Source organism: Sturnira hondurensis, unplaced genomic scaffold (assembly GCF_014824575.4).
Source record: "Sturnira hondurensis isolate 20B ecotype Veracruz unplaced genomic scaffold, ASM1482457v3 Scaffold0021214, whole genome shotgun sequence".
Classification (NCBI taxonomy): domain Eukaryota; kingdom Metazoa; phylum Chordata; class Mammalia; order Chiroptera; family Phyllostomidae; genus Sturnira; species Sturnira hondurensis.
This window is the reverse complement of record NW_028093845.1, coordinates 5,777,302-5,796,929: the sequence shown is the minus strand read 5'-3', so window position 1 is coordinate 5,796,929 and position 19,628 is coordinate 5,777,302. Positions and strand designations below refer to the sequence as shown.

General features: G+C 43.0%; 1 protein-coding gene and 1 long non-coding RNA gene across 2 annotated transcripts in view; both read right to left on the bottom strand.

Moving 5' to 3' along the window:
• Nucleotides 1-18,354, bottom strand: part of ELOVL6 (ELOVL fatty acid elongase 6) — a 119,269-nt gene extending 100,915 nt beyond the window's left edge. The window contains exons 1-2 of the mRNA XM_037031932.1: nt 18,250-18,354; nt 17,986-18,106 (exon numbers count right to left, since the gene is read on the bottom strand). Coding sequence (XP_036887827.1) covers nt 17,986-18,074 — 89 coding nt within the window. The 5' untranslated portion in view covers nt 18,075-18,106; nt 18,250-18,354. The remainder of the gene's footprint in view (nt 1-17,985; nt 18,107-18,249) is intronic.
• Nucleotides 12,703-16,344, bottom strand: LOC118977158 (uncharacterized). The gene is made up of 2 exons (XR_005064464.1): nt 16,187-16,344; nt 12,703-12,769 (listed from the first exon to the last, which is right to left on the bottom strand). It is a non-coding gene; the product is annotated as an uncharacterized LOC118977158 (long non-coding RNA).
• Nucleotides 18,355-19,628: the final 1,274 nt, after the last annotated feature.

The following is a 19,628-nucleotide window of genomic DNA, read 5'->3' as shown; positions in this document are numbered from 1 at the left end:
TGTGATGTAATGTGTACATTACTGTCTTTTCTTAATCATTTCTTTGCACTTTGTTTATAAATTATTCTTTCACGTCCATGAAGGTTAGTATGAGGGGGATTCCTCAAAAAACAGAGTTCTCTCTGGAGGTTGGGCTCCTTATAGTTCAGGCTTCCTGTACTAGGTGAGTGCTCTAGGAATCCATTCATGTCAGTGGACCAGCTCGTGTTGTTGTGAGAGGCTACGTTCAGCTTCAGTGAATTTTTCTGAAAACTCTTTCAATGTGTTTGCCCATTTCATGATGGGTGATTTACAAACACACCTGCCCACTCTGTGCTGAATGGTCAGCAGTTTTTGACCAAAAATGGCTTGACTCCCATGCCCCACCATTTCTATTCAACCAATTTCACCCCAAGTGGAATTTTTTTGTTTCCTGGGATAAAAAAATTCCTCAAAGGGAAACAATGTGGAAGAGGTGAAACAAAAAAATGACAGAAGCACTAAAAGGCATCAAAACTGACGAGTTCAAAAACTGTTGTGAGCAGTGGAAAAAATGTCTCGATAGGTGTATTTCATCAAATGGAAAATACTTTGAAATGGACTGAAGTTTAAACATGTAAGGATAAATCCACAATTTTTATACGTAAATTCCAGTTTTGGGGGTTATCCCCTCTTGCATCTACAGGTCTGTCTTCAGAGATTGAAGTGTAATTTACACAATAATTTATATATATATATCACTACATATAAATCAATGTTACTTTGTAATAAGACCATTCTGTTCATGAAGAGTTATGTAAAATGTACCAAAACAAATTTTATAATAGCCTTAAATCTTTTCTTTTTCCTCAGAGAACAGCCTAACAACCCACTCCCTCCTTTGCAAACAGAAAACTTAACCTGATATTGCCTGTAGGTCAACAGTCCATGCCCTGAGAAACAAAGCAAGACCAGTATAAGCATCTCCAGGCAATTACTTTCCTTATCAGCAGTCTAAAGGTAGGCATAGGAATCCTAGCCTCTTTTACCAGTGAATGAGCCAGGAGTGATGCATGTGGCCCAGTGAGATGAGGCCTGGCCAATGAGATGAAGTTATAGCAATAATAGAAACAAATCCTTATATAAACTTACTAACAGTAAGTTAGCTTGGAAGCTTCCCTTAGATAAAGAAGACACCTCCTCCTGGCTGGTATGGCTCAGTGGATTGAGCATTGGCCTGCAAACTGAGGAGTCACTGGTTCAAGTCCCTGTCAGGGCACATGCCTGGGTCACCAGCAGGGCTCCCAGTAGGGAGCATGCGAGAGACAACCAACTGCTATTTCCCTCCCTCTGTTTCTCCTTCCCTTCCCCTCTCTCTGAGAAATAAATAGATAAAAATCTTTTCTAAAAAGAAAGAGAGACCTAAAAGAAGGTTTCTCTGTTGCTGCCCCTTCCCTTCTGCTTAGGAAGGACAGATGTTTGGCAATATGGCAGCTATCTTGTGACCATGAAGAAAACAGTGCTAACTTAAGATAGAACCTGGATCATAGATGATATTATTAAACCACTGAACAACTACAGTGGCTTACAACCAGACTCATTTTTATACAAAACAATTAAGTGTTTTCTGTTTAATTACATTTGCTATTTGCAGTTGAAAACACCTCAACACAGTTCCTTGATTGGTAAGTAGATTCTGCACAGCAAACTCAGGAGTATTGCCAAAAAAGGACACCATCCATGAAGAAAAGACCTGAAATTCATTGTGTATTTATTCCAACGGTCAAACTAAAACCATTTTAATACCATTATTCAAAGCAACACTAAACAATATAAAACAACTTTTCAGAAAAGAGGGTAGAAAAACATTAAATCTTTAAATGCAGCTGAACTCTTGAGAAAACAGGAGCATTGCCTTTCCTTTTCACATGAGAAGATAATTTAAGCTAACTACTGAAGATAACCATTGATGGTCTGGCCCAAGATCAATGAAAACATGATTTTTAGAATATGTGAGAAATACTACATTTCAAATGTCCTACAGTTTAAATTTATTAACGTACATCTCATTATGATAAACTATAAACAAAAACAAGGGCCTCTACAGTCTTTCCACTCAGTAAAAATTACTTCGGAAGGGGGCCTCTGGTTGCAGCATTTCTGGCTGTGTTCTGCACTCTGTTAGGACAGGCATAACTCCCCTAGACTGTGTCCCTGAGGCACGGCTGCGGGGGGGGGGGGGGGGGGGGGGGGGGGGGGGGGGGGGGGGGGGGGGGGGGGGGNGCGGGGGTGGTGGAAAGGAGCCTCTGCACGCCCCGCGGGGAAGAGAGATTCTGGTAAAAAGCTCAGTCTGATGATATAGATCTCGGAGGCTGTGCTTTCTACGGCTCAGCCCTGAAAAAATTCTCAACAACGTGGTAGAGTCTTTTTTGTTTTGCTCCATACAATTTTCTACTGTGAATTGTGTTATGTCACCTACTTAACGCCAAGGCTAAACAAGCAAACAAGCAAACATGCCCCAAAGCTCTGGTTCACCTGAGCTACCCACATGAAGTAACCCTGGCATGCGAGCCCACGGGACAGCAGTTGCACGTTGGCGGCTGTTCTTACCGTTGCAGCAGAACCAAAGATGCTAGAATCCACATGTGTTCAGTTTAAAAAGGGCAAGCCAAATGGTAACGGTTTTTTTAATTGCCACAGTATTTATATTAATACAGCATGAGAATGGTAGCCGATTTTTGAAGTGAATTAAAGGTAAATATTCAGTGTTTATAGTATGTGTGTGAAATCTTGACTGTTTAGAAGCTTAATCAGACATTTGTAATGTGAAAATTCTTGTTTCAACATTACAAAAAGTCACAATCACATAGCCCTTGCTCCCTTCTGGAAGGAACTGTGCCTGTATACTGAGAGTGATTATGCTTACCCAGGTACATTTTTAGATGGGTAAAAAATGCTGCTCTCGGATATGAAACTGTATATAGTTTTTAATGCTTTATTTTCAGGGTAGGTTTCAAAAAGTTCTCTATATTAATTTCTATAGTAGAAACAAATTCACTTAAAAATTACCTGGAAGAAGCTGTATCTACCTTTACTTCTGATGTTATAGAAGAAACATTAAATACATAATATTTTCCTTAGTATTTAAATTTTTTTTTTTGCTTCTCTAACTTATCATTTGTTTTCTTGCACCGAAGGAGAAAACTTACTTAAGTTGTCCATGGCTTAAGAGCAGAACTTTTTCTAAATCTATAGGAAGGCTAGAACCCAAATATCACCACATGGGAATTTTTAAAACCTATGCCCATATGATTTGTGGCCATTCTCCGCCAACCTCCCTTTCCCTCTCCCGGGACTGCTGAGACATTACAAGGAAAAGCAGAGCTTTGGAATGGCAAGTCTTCCCAGACATAAGTCACATAAAAACAACAAAAACCCCACTACTTTCATGCAGTCAGTGGCAAACCCCCACCTCCCTCTGTTCTCTGAGGTGTTAGTGCAGAAGCAGCAAGTGTCCAAAGCAAAGCCCACAGCTGGGGAGATGGGCTCTACACAGCAGGCCCGTGAAACATCCCTGTCACACTGTCTCCAACCAGGAAGTCCAGGATTTCCTACCAGACCAGGCACACCAGGTTCTCAGGAGGCACACAGCCTAGCCTCTGGGCAAGACTGAGGCCCCTACAACCTTCATTTTGGAGAATAACAAAATCCTTCTAGCCCCTCCAATGCAGACACAACCTCCCAGGCACTCTGCAACACTGTTACATGTACTAACGATGTATTCCAGGTACAAGTGCAGCATCTGTTACCAGGGGACACCAGGGCCCTGAGCCAATTACCTTATTCATTTTTTTCCTCTCTAGGGACAGGTATACGTTTAATCTTTCATCTCTATTAGATTAGATGACTATTGTCCCTGGGGAACCTTTACCCTATTAGATACATTCCTGAATCCCTTTTATGTGCAGTCATAAAAGTTGTACATGTTAAAGTCAAATTAATGTCTTTTAAGACATTAAGTACTTAAGAGTGCCCTTGAGAACGATGACCCTTTTCTACTAAAAAATAATCAAACTGTGCAATTTATTATCGGAAAAAGAGGGCATTTTTTTGTGACATCAACACTTTGACTCATCTTGACCTTAATCTAAAAAAGCATATTAATTCAGAGTAAGAATTTGCAGTCCAATATTGTCACAAATGACCCTTCTGTGTACTGTATTGCTTATTTTAATGTTTATTTTTAAAATGCATTAGTTTTTAAAAATGTGCCTGTTACTCAATTCCAGAAAAAAATACCACTGTAAAATGAAACTTATCTTTTATTATAAACACAGGAAGTACATTATTGTTAATGTAAAAAAAAGAGGATAAGACTATAAGTGTAATCACATAGCTCATACATACCCAGAATGTAATATAAAAGACACTAGAAAACCAGAGAAGCAAAAGGAGAAATAATAACCATCATTTTACTACCTTTATACAACTACTTTTTACCTTTGGGTAGTATTTTCTTCCTGATTGTCCCCCTTGCGCATGCAACCCCACTCTCCACTCACTCTAGGGAAGTCTTTGCCGAAGAAGAATTAGTCATGCTAAAGCAGTATCTTTTTTTCTTAAAAATAAAACTAAATGAAGAGAATAAAACAAGCATTTTTATTAGTGTTTCAGGAAGGCATTGTCCATCCTCCAGTGGTGCACTTACGGACAGCGCGAAGACGCACTGCATGGTGAACCACACACACCTGAAAGCGAATGAACACCCGACTCACAGAGAACAGGATGACTGCTGTCGGGCGCGGTGGTAGCGGGTGGAGGGATCAGATAAAAAGGAAAAAGGACTCTTGGACACAGACGACAGAATGGTGTTTGCAGGGGAGGGGAAGGGTTGGGAGATAAATGTTAATGAAAAAACACAATAAAATTTTTTAATAAAAAAGAGAAAATGAACAAACAGCTTAGGTATCCATGCCTATGTGCATTCATCTTGTTCAACACACACTGAAAAACACACAAGGAAACAGAAAACCAAAAACAAGCACAACTACAAGCCAAATTCTGTGAGAGACAACTGCTTTAAAGCTAGAATCAGAAACTATAAAGAAAGGCACAATGGATTTTGATGAGTGGGGAGAAGAATCCACTTTTGAATAGGCAGGCTTGGATGGTGGGTGAATCAATGGGGAACACTGGAAAGGTATTATGGAGTCAGATTTTGACTGGCCTTTCAAACCAATCCAGTGAATTTGGATTTTCCTGTAGACAACGGAAAAACCACTGAAGGTTTTTACTAGCAGAGTGACAAGATTAAACCAGTGACTAAGATAATGCTGAAAGCCCAGGAAGAGATGAAAGTAGGAAAGCAAGTGAGGAGAAAAACCAGTGGTGCCAGCCGGAAGGAGGGCAGTGGGACTGAACAGACAGAAATAGAAATGGGCGCCAGATCACACAGGCTTGGCGGTGAATTAGAGGTGTGAATGAGAAAGGGGCCACGTGCATGATGGGCCTTACAGACTCAGAGACTAAAGTAACCAGGTAGGATGGCCTGAATATAAAAATTCCTAACTAAAAAGAGTCAGGGTGGGTGGTCACATTCTTGGCCTGCAGCTTCCGGGACAGAGGTCAGTCTTTATCTTAAGCCTGTCTGTCCTCTTTTTGCAGCCAGACAACAGACCCTTGGAATGTCAGAGCAATCCCCCCTTTCTAGACCCCTCAGGGCACAATCTCTCACAGCACCTGGGCACAAAGCCCCTCCTGGTTACCTTGTTTCATTTCTATGTGCTGTGTTAATGATTAACTATTCTGTACCCACCGATGTAAAAGAAGTAGGTATCTGTTTTACTCTTGACGTGATTGCAGAGATTTGCCTACTTTGCTTTCTCCCACCTCCCTAATCTATCACCATTGGATTTCACATAACCAGTCTTTTTTGATTCCAAAGTGGCTTCTCACTTTGGACCTGCTGGACCTGGACCTGCTGATTCTGAATCTCTGAGATAATGCCTGTGCTTGTGCATTTGTGGGAGAGACAAACTCTCCAGGTGAGTGTGGCCCAAGTACCTGGTTAAGGATCCAAGACATAAAGCATGGTTCTCAAACTTTTTTTTACCTCAAAATAACTCAGTAATTATGAAGAACTGGAGAATCAAATACCACTCAAAGTGGTGTAACACAAAATATCAGGACTCATAAAATACAGGTTTTGAAAAAGTATTTCTGCACATACATTGGAAGGATCCCTGAAAACCAACTACAACTCAAGACAGCCCTAGCTACAGAAATTTCCAGAATGTGATGTATAACAGGAACCTTGTAATGTTCCAAAGACCACGTGGCAGACTTTTTGGCAGGATACTAAATTAAAACTTCCCTTCCCCACTGTTAAACAAACTCTCTCATTTTAATGTGTATGTGCCATATTTTAGTGAGTTTTAATAAATTTCTTAGCAGTTTCCTAGTAGGTAATATTTGTCCAACCAAAAGATGGGAGTCTTAATTTTTTTACTTTGCAGAGGTATCCCTCTGGATTGGAAGACGTTTGAGAAATGGTTTAAGCTACAAAGCCTAGGAAGGCTAAATCATCGATTTTCAGATGCATACTAGCCAGTCACACAGAGGTGAAAATCAGGCTAAAATCGAAACTAAAAGTAATAAAGGACTAAGGGAAGGATACAACTTTCAAGTCAGTTATGGAGAAGAAAGAGCCTTCAAACAACCAAGTGGAGTGGACTATAAGGGGCTTGTAAAGGTTAAAGCCCTCAGGCTCTGACAATGAACGACCGCGCCAACAAGAAGGAGCTACCTTACCCAGGTAGGAAACTGGTCCTCATGACAACGCATTCTATGCTATCATCTAAAACCTGTGTGGTCAAGAAAACATAGTTTAAGACACTTGATAGCTTACCCATCTCGCTCCTTCTAGCCAAAACAAAGAAAAAATGAACGATTATATAAGGCAGAATGCTAATCTTCATTCCTCCCCCCCGCCCCCCACCGCCTTCTGATTAGACCTACATTTTTAATGTTGGGAATGTTCTGAATTCAGAACAACCCAAAGCCATTATGGATTAGTGCCAGTGATTCTTTTAAACATATCAACGTGGAATGTGGAATGTTTTCGGAGCTACCAATTAAATAAAACCAGGGATAAAAATGTTATGTGATCTACATAAAGTAGATAAACCTATTTCACCATCACATCATAAAATGTTTATTGTAACTAGCCACTCCTTATCTTATTTAGTCTATCACTATTAAAATTAATCTATTTCAACTTACGGTGAAAAACTTTAAGTATTCGAGGCAGCACATTATATCCTTTTTAAGAGGATATAAGCAAAAAGCTTATAGAACACTCCGGAAAACCATCTATTTAAACCTCAAAAACTACATAAACAATCATTTTTTCCCCACTACAGCCTCACAATGTTCCTTGACCTATTCTTAATATTCTCTTACTTTTATAGTCAGTACCAAGTGTTACACACTCCTTTGTGGGGCCATTTTTCAAAAGAACATAAAGTTTCTGTCTTCATGAGAGTTCCAACTTACCAGACGAGAGAAAACAAAAACGCAACTGTTCTGACAAATGAATGCTTCTCAAATTCAACCTCAGGAAAAATAAAAAGTCTGTTTCATTTTGCAGACCTTTGTGTGGGTCATTCTCCCAGTCAAAACTGCTGCTGTTAGGATCACAAATTCCAAGTATTCATTTATAAGACCAGGTCTAAAAGGGGAATGGCCCATAGTTGACAAGGGCCCAGCAAGTGAAAAGGTCTCCTCATGACTGAAGTACTAGTGTAGGAAGCCAGTCATGAAACACCTTTACTCACGTCCTGTCCAAAGAGGGGTGCAAGCTGCCAACCGCAATGCCAAGCCCAGGGCCGATGGGGAGCTGTTGGCCTGCAACCCCGGGAGTTTCCCCAGGTGGTTTTCAAAACTGGTCCCCATACACAGAGGACTAGGACACCAAAGAAAGAGGCAGGCCATTCCATTGGTCAATGTCAGTTTTAATAACCAAGGGAACTTACATATGAGACTTGTCTTGAGTGCTGCAAGATGAGTCGATGTCTGCACCCACCCACCAGAATCTCAAGAGTTGACATAGTGGTTCAGCTTTGTGCCCAGTCCAGACATTGGTAGGTTTTATTACAAAGCACAGGTCCAAGGAAGGCAATTATTGGCTCACCGAGGGATGCCAACAACTGTTACAGAAAACGGACATACATAGGGCCAAGGGCAAGGCCAAAGGGGTACAATATACTATTACCGAAAAGACCCCCCACTAGGTTTGATTGTCCGACGCCTTAGGAGAGACATCTCTCAATACATCTCTCACAGAGATTTGTGAAAACGAAAGGAAATGTTTATTTAAAGATATACAGACTTAGACCTGGCTGGTGTAGCTTAGTGGATTGAGCGCAGGTCTGTGAACCAGACGATCGAGGTTCGATTCCCAGTCAGGGCACATGCCTGGGTTGCAGGCCAGGTCCCGGCAGGGGACGAACGAGAGGGAACCACACTTTGATATTTCTCTCCCTCTCTCCTTCCCTTCCCCTCTAATGATAAATAAAATCTTTAAAAAAATAAAGATATACAGACTTAAAGTAGTGACCTAATGTCTTCATTAAAATATCAAAATCCTTTTGGATACCCACAGGTGCCCACAGTGCTTCCTTCTCCCCTGCCCTAATTAGGGGTACCTATCTCAAGAAAAGAAGCAAATGTCCATGTTTCAGGCTCCTGACGACATCAGCTGAGTAGCCGTCCAGACAGTATCTCTAATTAATCCAAAGCCATGTAATACCTTCCCATGGTCTACTGGCAAGAGTTCTTTCACCCTTCTTCCAGGTAAAGTCTCTCCTGCTTCCCAGGCCTAGTGGCCAAGGGGAGCACCCCAAAGCCACGTGGTCCTCTTCTACCAAAGCTGCGGGGATCCCCACTCTGGCCAAAACCACATGGTCCTCTCTGCAAAGCTGCAGGGAGCGGCGGTCGCCACTGTGCCAAAGCCGCATGGTGATTCTACCCAAGCTGCGGGGGTCCCCATTCTGGCAGAAGTGCGGGGCTCTCTCCAATGACTGCCACCTCACGGTTTAAATCTCCGAGCCAATCTTCCTCAGCAGCCCCTTTTCTGACTCCTCCTACAATTGGTTACACCTGCCAGCATTCCTGTATTCTTCCAAGTTCACTGGGCTGCCATCGTGAGTCCCCATGTCATACAGCCAATCTTCTCGGAGCTCTCACGCAGGCACTGTAACCTGGGGGACCTGCCCCCAGTTACATCTCAAAGTGGGTAGTCACTTCCATCCCCCTGGCTCAGAGCATGGCCACAGCTATTTAATATATCTATGCAGCAAGTTAAAGGTTACAGATATGTTAAATGACCATGCCAGAGGTTAGCTGCAAAGCCTTTGCTGTACAAAACAGCTCTCAGTGGCCCTGCTCCATGTGTCCCTTCTCCCAACTCACACCTGAAGGGGAAGGGGCGAGCACATACTATATATCTTTCTAATATTTCCTGGACTCCTTGAGTTCTGGACCCTATTTCAAATCCCTATTTAGCCCCGCCGCCTTGGCTGCACCCTGTCACAGTTTCAGGTATACAATTCTATAATGCATCACCTGTCTATTGTATTGTGTGCTCACCATCCCAAGTCAAGTCTCCTTCCATTATATTTATCCCCCATTTACCCTCTTCTGCCTGCCCCACCCACTTTCCCTCTGCCCCTCCCCCTTCCCTCTTGTAATCACCTTACTGTCACCTGTGTCTATGAGTTTTTGCTTTGCTTAATCCCTTGAACTTTTTTCACCCAGCTCCCAGGTCCCTTCCTCTCTGACAGCCATCGGCCTATTCTGTGTCTGAGTCTGTTTGTATTTGTTAGTTGACTTCATTTAGTAGATTCCACACATAATAAAATCATGTGACTCTAGTAAATAAAATCAGAAATGAAAGACTGAAGTAACAACCGACACCAAAGAAATACAAGGGATTGTAAAAAAATTTTAAAAACAACTGTATGTCAACAAACTGGACAACCTGGACAGAATGGATAAATTCCCAGAAATGTTTAATCTTCCAAACCGAATCACATAATCTGAATAGAGAGATTACAAGTGAAACTGAAGCAGTCACCAAAAAGCTCCCCAAAAACGAAGTCCTGGACCAGACGGTTTCACGGGTAAATTCTACAACATTCAAAGAACTAACACCTCTCCTGCTCACACTACTCAAAAAAATTCAAGGAGGGAAGACTCCCAAGCTCATTTTATGAGGCCAGCATCATCTTAATTCCAAAACCAGAAAAAGACACTAAAGAGAAAGAAAACTGTAGGCCAATATTCCTGATGAACATAGGAGTGAAAATCTTCAACATATATTAGCAAACCATATCCAGCAATATATTAAACAGGTCATACACCATGATCAAGTTGCATTTATTCCAGGGATGCAAGGTTGGTACAATATCTGCAAATCAATAAACATGATACCATGTAAAAAACTAAGGGATAAAAACCACATGATCATATTAATAGACGCAGAAAAGCATTTGATAAAACCCAGCACTCATTTATAACAAAACTCTCAGCAAAGTGGGTTAGAGGGAACACACCTCAACATAATTAAGGCCATATACGACAAACCCACTGCCAGCATCATACTCAATGGGCAAACACTACAAGCAATTCCTTTAAGATTAGTAACAAGAAAAGGATTGTCCACTTTCATTGCTCTTATTCAACAAGTACTGGAAGTCCTAGCCACAGCAATCAGACAAGAAGAAACAAAAGGAAAACAAGAGCCCTGGCTGGCATAGCTCAGTGGATTGAGCGCGGGCCTTCGAACCACAGTATTGCGGTTCAATTCCCAGTCAGGGCACATGCCTGGGTTGCAGGCCAGTTCCCAGCAGGGGATGAACGAGAGGGAACCACACATTGATATTTCTCTCCCTCTCTCCTTCCCTTCCCCTCTAAAGATAAATAAATAAAATGCTTAAAAAAATAAATAAAATAAAAGGAAAACAAGAGGTTAAACTCTCATTATTTGCAGATAACATGAAATTGTAAATAGAGAACCCTAAGGATTCTACCAGAAAATTACTAGAGCTGATAAATGAATTCAGTAAGGTAGTAGAATACAAAATTAATATCCAGAAATCAGCTGCACTTATACCCCAATAAGGACTGGTTCTACTTTACACTGTTGGTTACTTGTGATTGAAGACAGAGCAGAGCTTCTAAAAACGTTTCCAAATGTTCTTGGTACAGCTGGCCCCCACACTTTTTATAAGCCACATTTATATAACAATGTTTTCTTTTGCCAGGCTTTTTCAAAGGAGATTACAGGTTTCTAGAAGTGGCCTTGACATACATGTGTACATTCTTCTAGGTAAATGACGATACTCCCCTAATAAAGGTAAATGAAAAACATGGGTTTCACTCATCTTTTCAGAGTCTTCATACAATGATCTTGTATACTGTCCATTAAGAGTTAACAAATAGCCCTGGCTGGTGTAGCTCAGTGGATTGAGCGCGGGCCTGCGAACCACACAATCGCGGTTCGATTCCCAGTCAGGGCACATGTCTGGGTTGCAGGCCAGTTCCCAGTAGGAGATGTACAAGAGGCAACCATACATCGATGTTTCTCTCCCTCTCTCCTTCCCTTCCCCTCTAAAGATAAATAAATAAAATCTTAAAAAAAACTATTAAAAAAGACTGCATTACAAACTCTTCTACAAAAACGTTTGAAAGCACTAAAATATGAAATCCTGAAGGAAATGGAATAAGAGCATTAGAAAATCATGAATATGTATCAAAGAAAATTGCTTCTAATCAGCCTGTTTTATTTATCTCAGCAAAGAGAAGCCTCGATCTTTTTTGACTTGTATGTGTGTGTTTGTGTGGGTGTGTTTGACCGACAAGCTTAGAGTTAAATTTCAGAAAATTTAGAGTAGGTGACTAAATAAAATTTCCCTAAAGGTGCTCATCTTTCCAGTACAGTATAGTAGGATAAAGAACCTTCAAACTAAAAACCATGAGTACTCACTATAAAACTGAATCATGATAAACACATAATCTTGAACTTAGATGACTTACATGGACCTACACTTTGGGACGGTTTTTGCTCAACAGACTTAAAATTTCAAATTTATTTTTTATTCTAGGACAACACTTTTTACAAATAAGATTAATGTATCTCTAAAATAAATTACTGTAAGTTAAATATAATCATTAAGAATGCTGTTTTTCAAAAATTCTCAGTAGCTATGCCAACACTGCACATTTGTACCTACCTGAATACGCACACAATCAGAATATGGATAAGGAATAATATCATGTCTTAACATTTCAATAATGCCATGTTAGACTTTCATTCAGATTTCCTAAGAATATCTGTGGTATAGGTAACTATTCTAGGTAAACTTTTTATCTACTCTCCTACCAGAGACAAATAGGAAACTACATGGGAGCAGGTGGATTTGAAGATAGGAACTAGAGACAGTAAAGAGCTAAGGCAAATTTTATGGAGTGTCATCTGGTTCCTATTAATAGAGGGCAGCTTGGCTCACCTGTGTCCACATATAAACCATCAAGTGGGTCATTGAAACAATTTTTAGATAACTCATCTCAGAAAACACTTGGACCTAAAATATCCAGCTCACTCAAACAAAGATGGATTCTGAATTGTGCTACACACCTTTATTTCATGTTGTTGGCTGAAGACTGGTTATAATGGAGATTTTATGCTCTCCAAGGTATTCTGAAGTCTTCATACCCCTCACAGTTCTTCCATTGTCTAACCTGAAAGATTCTGTTTGAAGAAAGTGTGCAAAGTAACTCTTAGATCTGAAATGACTTGACTTTGGAGTTAAATTCCAATGTGACACTGACACCTAATATCAGCATTATCATCTCACATTAAAAGCAACAAGCGGCCTTCTCTACCCCACAGAATTTTTTTTTTAAGATTTTATTTATTTATCTTTAGAGGGGAAGGGAAGGAGAGAGGGAGAGAAACATCAATGTATGGTTGCCTTTCGTGCGTCCCCTGCTGGGAGTTGGCCTGCAGGGAACTGGCCTGCAACCCAGGCATGTGCCCTGGCTGGGAATCGAACCGCGATCCTCTGTTTCCCAGGTCCACGCTCAATCCACTGAGCTACACCAGCCAGGGCTTTCTACCCCACAGAATTTAACTCCCAATTTAACAAAGCCCTTATGTAAAAATTTTACCATCATATACTATGTATAGCTCATACAAATAAGAAATGAATAATATAATCAAAGAATTTGCATTATACCTGGGAATCCTTTAAAAAAACCTGCATAAATATAAATCAATTATCTTTAAAGACATATGAAAGTTTTCAGATCAAAATATCCAAACAAGATTTTATTCTTTTTTAGGATCAGAACATAGATGACATTTTTCTTTTGTATACATTTTCTCAGTCTTCTCATTCTTAATTTAGATCACGTCAGGCCAATATCCCAGTGCCTTCTAAAGTTTACTGAATAACAGTTAAGTTCCTCACACTTAGGGCTTTGAAGTCTTAAAGCTAATATGAACTGCTATTCTCCAAAATAAGTGGCTAGCAACATAATGAGTACAATGTAGACACAGCACTTTTGGAGAGAGCTGACCACATTTGTATTTGCTGTAGCGTCATTGATTAAATGAGACTCTGGGGCCTTTTCTGTTTCATGACCCCAGACTGCATTATTTTCCAGACATTTTTCTTATAAATGCATCCTGCAGGTCACAGGAGGATTTTAGCAATCAACGCAAAGCAACTGGCATTAGAGGAAAAAAAGCCTGCATTTTAAAGATTGATAAACATTATGATTATGTATTTTTGAGTAAGATATTAATACAGGCTTATAATGCTTTTGTGTTTTACTACAGAAATTGTATGTCATATTACTTTCTAAACCTCAAATATAAAGACATAGGTATACAATTCTTTTAAATAGTGTTTCTTTTCATTTTTTTCCTTAGTAAGGACAAATTTGTGGGTAAAAGTTTCCTTACACAGAGTATTTAATTCTAAAAATTCCTACTATTTTATAAACCTTATGATACAGACCACGCAAAAAAATTAAAACATCATGGGAGGTGGGAGGGGGAGAAAAAGTCAGAAAAAAATACAAAGCATTGAAAGGCCAGATGTAGAGGAAGCCAGAGGAGAGCCGGGAGGATTTCAGGTTCTAGGCAAGCCCTGTGATGTCGTCACCTCGCATACATAGTGTTGCAGCAGTCAGCACAGGCCTCCTGCTTTCCTATTGGTGAACACCATGTCAGCCGACATCAGAAGATAATCACCATTGGCCAAACATTTACAACTGAACAAGAAACATCCACTGCTGTGAGCACAGACCTGGCAGGCTGCTGAAAGAAAAGGCAGAGCCCAGCTGCCCCTCTCAATGAATTTTCTGTCACCTTCCCAGTCACTAGGTGATTTTGCTCCTTGCTAGCAGCCTTTATGAATTAAGTTTACTATTAGTGAGAATAGCAGGCAAATGCCAGACATATCAGAAAAGAACAAAATGCCTCTTTTCAGTGTTGTAAAATCACAACTCAAAAATGCTATTGAGCTAAAAAAGCAGGCATTTTCTTCTACCTCGTGTAATTCTCATTTACCAGAATAACATTACCCCAGATATTTTTTATTTGACATGATCTTTCGAGATGAGGCTCAGGACTACTATCCAAGGGAATACATTCCCTTGCATTTCAGTTGCTCTTCTGATTTGTTACAGGCAAAAACTACCTGCTGAAAAAGCAAAAGGTCTATATCCTGTGTCTAGAAAAATGAATATAGGGTTAATCATTCATCAAAGTACTAGTAAACCTGACAAACTTGCCTCAGCTGGACTCCTCAGTGTCCACTCTAAATACAACACCACTCTAAAATAAGGGCCCTATTACATTAATATATAATAAGGTAATGAATATGGATTACAGAACATGTTTAATAAGCTACATTACTTAAGGTCCTCTTAAATGACAGTAGATACCAGACAGCATACTAACTAACAACACACCACTCCTGGCAGGCTTCAAGAATTCTTCAAAAGACAGCATAGCTCATTTCTGAGATAAATTATAATTCCCCAACAAGTTTTGTTTGAGGCTATGTCTAGAGGATTTTTAAAGGACAACTGCAGATGATTTCTCAAAAGACATGGCACAAACTTCATGACACTGTGCTTTCCGCTGAAAGCTACTGCAAACCATTTTAAGTTAAGGAGTCTGGAAAAGTTAAGGCCCTGTGGTTTCCTAAACTTCTCCTGCCCTGAAAAGGGTCTATGCCTCAGTTATGGAGCTCCTTCTGCTGTTAACAAGGAAAACAGAAAGAAAATCCTCATTGTCTTACACACCTGGCTCAAGACTTTTTGCTCTTGGGGTTATGGGAGGGAGGTTTATAAAATTGGGCACACACACTGTGGAGTAAAAGGAAAAAAAAAAAACAAGAAAATTGGGTCAGGAAGACCTGCAAGGAAGAGGTAAGTTAGGAGAGGTTTTGTTTTGTTTTGATTGCAATCAGCAAGCCAAGAACATAAAATCAACCAAAAGAGAAAAAGCAGGGAGGAGAAAAATCCCTGTAAGGGCCAATGACTGAGTATTCAAGTGCAGGAAGAGATCAAATATGTTAAGCTTCAGATGTTAACAGGTAGTGTCTGCAATAAAGGGGGCACCAGTCACTTCATAACTCACTGGACAAGTGCGTTCCCCAGCATCTGATATGCACAAAGCCTTTTTTGAGGTGCTCTGAGTAACCTAGAGTGGAATGAGACCAGAACTATACCCTAAAGACCCGATGGTCTGGTAGGAGGCACAGACCTATCTGCACAGATTCGTGTAGATAAATAAACATAAGCCAGGAAAGAGACTGCCAAAAGCAAAGTACAGATAAGGAGCCAAAGAAAACACTGGTCTGAGCCCCAAAGGCGAAGCTGAATTGGCACATTTTTGCCAGTTTCAGTCCCATGAGGATTAGACCCTATCTGGCTCAGTGTGTACTTGTTGAGTAAATGCAGAAAAGAAGCAGGAAGTGGTACCTGGAGGAGACACAGAAAGTGACCCCAGAGAACGGCAAAAGTGAAAGAGAGGCAGTCTTGGTGGCGGCCGAGGGCTGGCCAACAGTGAGTGGGGGCAGCCGGCACGAGGGGAAGCCGGCTCCAGAAGGGCAGTTTCAATAGGGATGCAACAAGTCAGAGGCACACTGACCTTAGAAAACACAAAGCGCACGGGATAATGGGGGGCGGTGGGGGCAGATGGGCTCCAGCTGTGTGGCAGGAGATACAACAAACGACCGCTGGAAAGATCCCAGCCCTCCGCGGCCGCGCGGGCCGCCACCCCCAACCAGCCTTCAGCGCCACCCCCGACGCGGGAAGAAGAGGAAGTGCATCTGGATGGAGAAGGTCCCTGCACGAGGGGCTCAGCTTTCCCTAACGCGAGGCCTTTCAAGTCTGGATTGTTATGGGATCAAGCCTCGCGGGTTACTGCCTCCTTGCACCCGCCCCTGGCGCTCTCTGCCTACGAGGCCCAGGACAGACCCCAACCCCGCGCCCCAGCGCCCGCCTCATTTCCCAGCCTTCCGAGTGGATCGCCCCCCGCCTCCCGGCTTCCGGCTTTGGCCCCACGAGGGCCTCCAGCCCCCAGCGCCCTGTGCTCCCCCGCGCCGCAAACCGCCAGGCAGCCGGCAGAGCAGGAGGAAGCCAGAGCGGCGGCCAGGCGGCCAAATCACCCGAGGCTAGTCGCTACTACTGGGAACCGGAGGAAAGGAAGTTGAACCCCTCCCGGCTCCCGCCCGCGGAAGCCCTCCTAGTGCGTTAACCCGCCCTGTGCCCCAGCGCGCCCGCGCCTCGGGTTTCGCACAGCCCAGAGGGGGGAAGGAAGGCAGGTCGTGAGGGCGCGGGGTACACGGTGGGCGGGGTCCCTCTGCGCCCACGAGCACCCTTGTTCCGAGCTCCCCACCTCTTCCAACACCCAGGAAGCAGCAGGCCACTGCCCAGCTGCAAAGTGCGTCGGGCAACCTCTACGGACGGCCAGAGCCGAGGTTTAGGGGAGGGAGGGAACGTCCGCCACAGCAACTCAGCCCACGAGGAAGAACGAGATGAGCACATCCTAGCCCTACTCTGCTACATATTGCAAGGTGACACAGGATTGCCTCCCACACAGGGATTTTTTTAAACCTGGTGGAGGGAACACAGTAGAGAAGTAAGATGCTTTACCCGAATATGAGTTTGTCTGGGGATGAGTCCCCAAGGACTCTGCGGACGCAGATTTTAATGTCTGAACTCCACTCAGCAGCCTCCCAGGGAATTAGAACTAAGTGTGTCCAAAAGGCGTTTCCGTAAAACAAACTTAATGGCGTGGCTCCACTCGCTCGGGTTCATTCATTTTTTCTGTTTTCATTGTCCCCTCCCCCAACCCCCGCCTCTTTATGAAACCGGAAAAGATCCGCGTGGGCAAAGGGGTCCAGGGAAGGAGGAATCCGGCTGGGGAGCGCAAAGAGGGCAGAGAAGTGGAGACCTGCAAGGAGAAAGGAAGGACAAGAGGGATGGGGAGAGGGCGAAGACCAGAGAGCTGAGGTCGGCGGGTGGGAGAGGGTTAAACTGAGGCGCAGACCAGGTTCTCCACCGCCTAGCACACACCGCTTGCGAGAGGCCAAGCAAGAAAACCCCACTGTAGATGAAAGCCAGGAGGCAGCACAGGTACGGGACCTGCACTGTGGCATCTCTCCCTCCTTCCCTGCCACGCAAACACCTCTATGTACATACAAACATATATACAGTATATACGTCCCGTGTTATATAATCTGTGCTAAAGATGCAAGTGTAGCCGCGGTTCGCACTGGGGCACCCAAACCTACGCGCTTCATGCACCCCCTGATCTCAGCGGCCGGCTCTCCGCGGCCCGCGGTTCCCCGCTCCATTCACGCCCAGGCGGGGAACAGACACTAAGGTGCACGGAGGAAGACGCGCAGGGCTCTGAGACACCGATCCCGTAAAAGCATCACCTACCAGTTTTCCTGCATCCATTGGATGGCTTCATTCTCGTTGAACTGCTTTTCGAATTCATATTCTTGTAAAGTCAACACTGACATGTTCATTGGGGCTGATCTTCGGAGACGGTATGTGTTCTCTACACAAAATAAAATAATCTGTAAAGCGCTAGGTTTCGAGTGCTATGTATCCCCCACCCGCCCCCCAGGTCTTCCCCTCGCCGCTGGGTCGCGGCGATCGGTCTCTCCCAGCCTCTCAGCTACATCCAGGGCTGATCATTGCCTGCGCTCTGCTCCCAGCTCCTCTGCTGTGGGGCTCTTCTCCTCCCAGCGTCCGCATCCACCGTAGGAGGAAATGAATGCCTTGCGGTCTTAGTGCCCGCACGTTTGTCCATCACCCTTTTTACTTGTCTACAGGGAAATCTCCTCCCCCTCGTGCGATTGGAAAAATTAACCCTTTGCGAGGGAGAGCGAGAGCGCGCGAGACCTCTCCAGCCTGGGGGCGTTTTGCCTGCACGAAGGTGACTGAGGGAGTGGAGAAAGGACGAGAAGAGGAGGGGGTGTTCTCGGGGTCAGCCACAGTCCCCAGTACGGACCTCGTGGGCCACCTAGCCTGGTCTCTCAACGTAGTTTCGTCGTGCGGGGCTCAGCCCTGAGGTGCGCGTACCCGCGAGCTTGGCAAATAGGCGGCAGGAAATAGTAAAACCTGCCAGCTGTCTTGTAAGAACTCCAGGCAAATTTGAACAGAAATTATACGAGAAGAAAACGCAGTTCCCACCTCCTTGCCCTCTCGGTATCCTCCAGAGCTAGGGCTTGACTCCCTTAAACCTGGGGACTGGGCGGCCAGCAGAACTCCTAAATGACTTGCCGGCTGGGGATGCTGAGGATAGGATGAGGATGGTGAAAAATTGAGCATGAACAGTAGCCTGAAGTCGGAGAAAAATTAGGTAGAGCGTTTTGGGGGACAGGGAAGGGTAGAGTTAATGAACTGAGACAAAGGGGGAAGGAAGTTAGCAGATAGGAGAACTGGATTAACTGGTCCAATGCAGAAACTTTATTTGTATCCATGAGAAATTTCGCTTTATTGCACCGGTAGGTGGAACAAAATTGTTGGAGGAGAGTGCTAAATGTAATGTTGACCCCTACCGACCCCCCAGTCTCACAGCAGTGAGACTGGCTTCTACCTACATCTTTCTTTTCTCAAAGGAAAAAGTATTTTCTACTCAGTCCATCCCTCCACTCATTCCCCCCAAGTTAGGAAAAATGAAATATGAGACATGGAGCATCTAATACTATAATCTATGGGCATAATTGTAAGCTTAAAATACAACAGTGAGGAACTTCTGCTTTAAAAATCAGAAGATATTAGAACCAGGAAGAAATTTCCTTCCCTTGTGGGTGGCTCCCTACCTCTCCAATAGTCCAAAAACAGAGTATTTTCATTCAAAGTCAGTGCCTGGAAACCACTGAAAACTGGGAACTAGGAGAAATGTCGCTGTCAAGGAAGAAAGTGTAGTAAGAAATTAAAGAAGGAGTTTTAAAAATCCACTACAAGATTATATAAATTAAAGGGTTAGGCTGGTTGATAATTAGGAAATTGATTAATAAATTGTCATTCTCAAAAATTCCATGTACAGAATTTTTAAGGGTTGTCATTCTAGA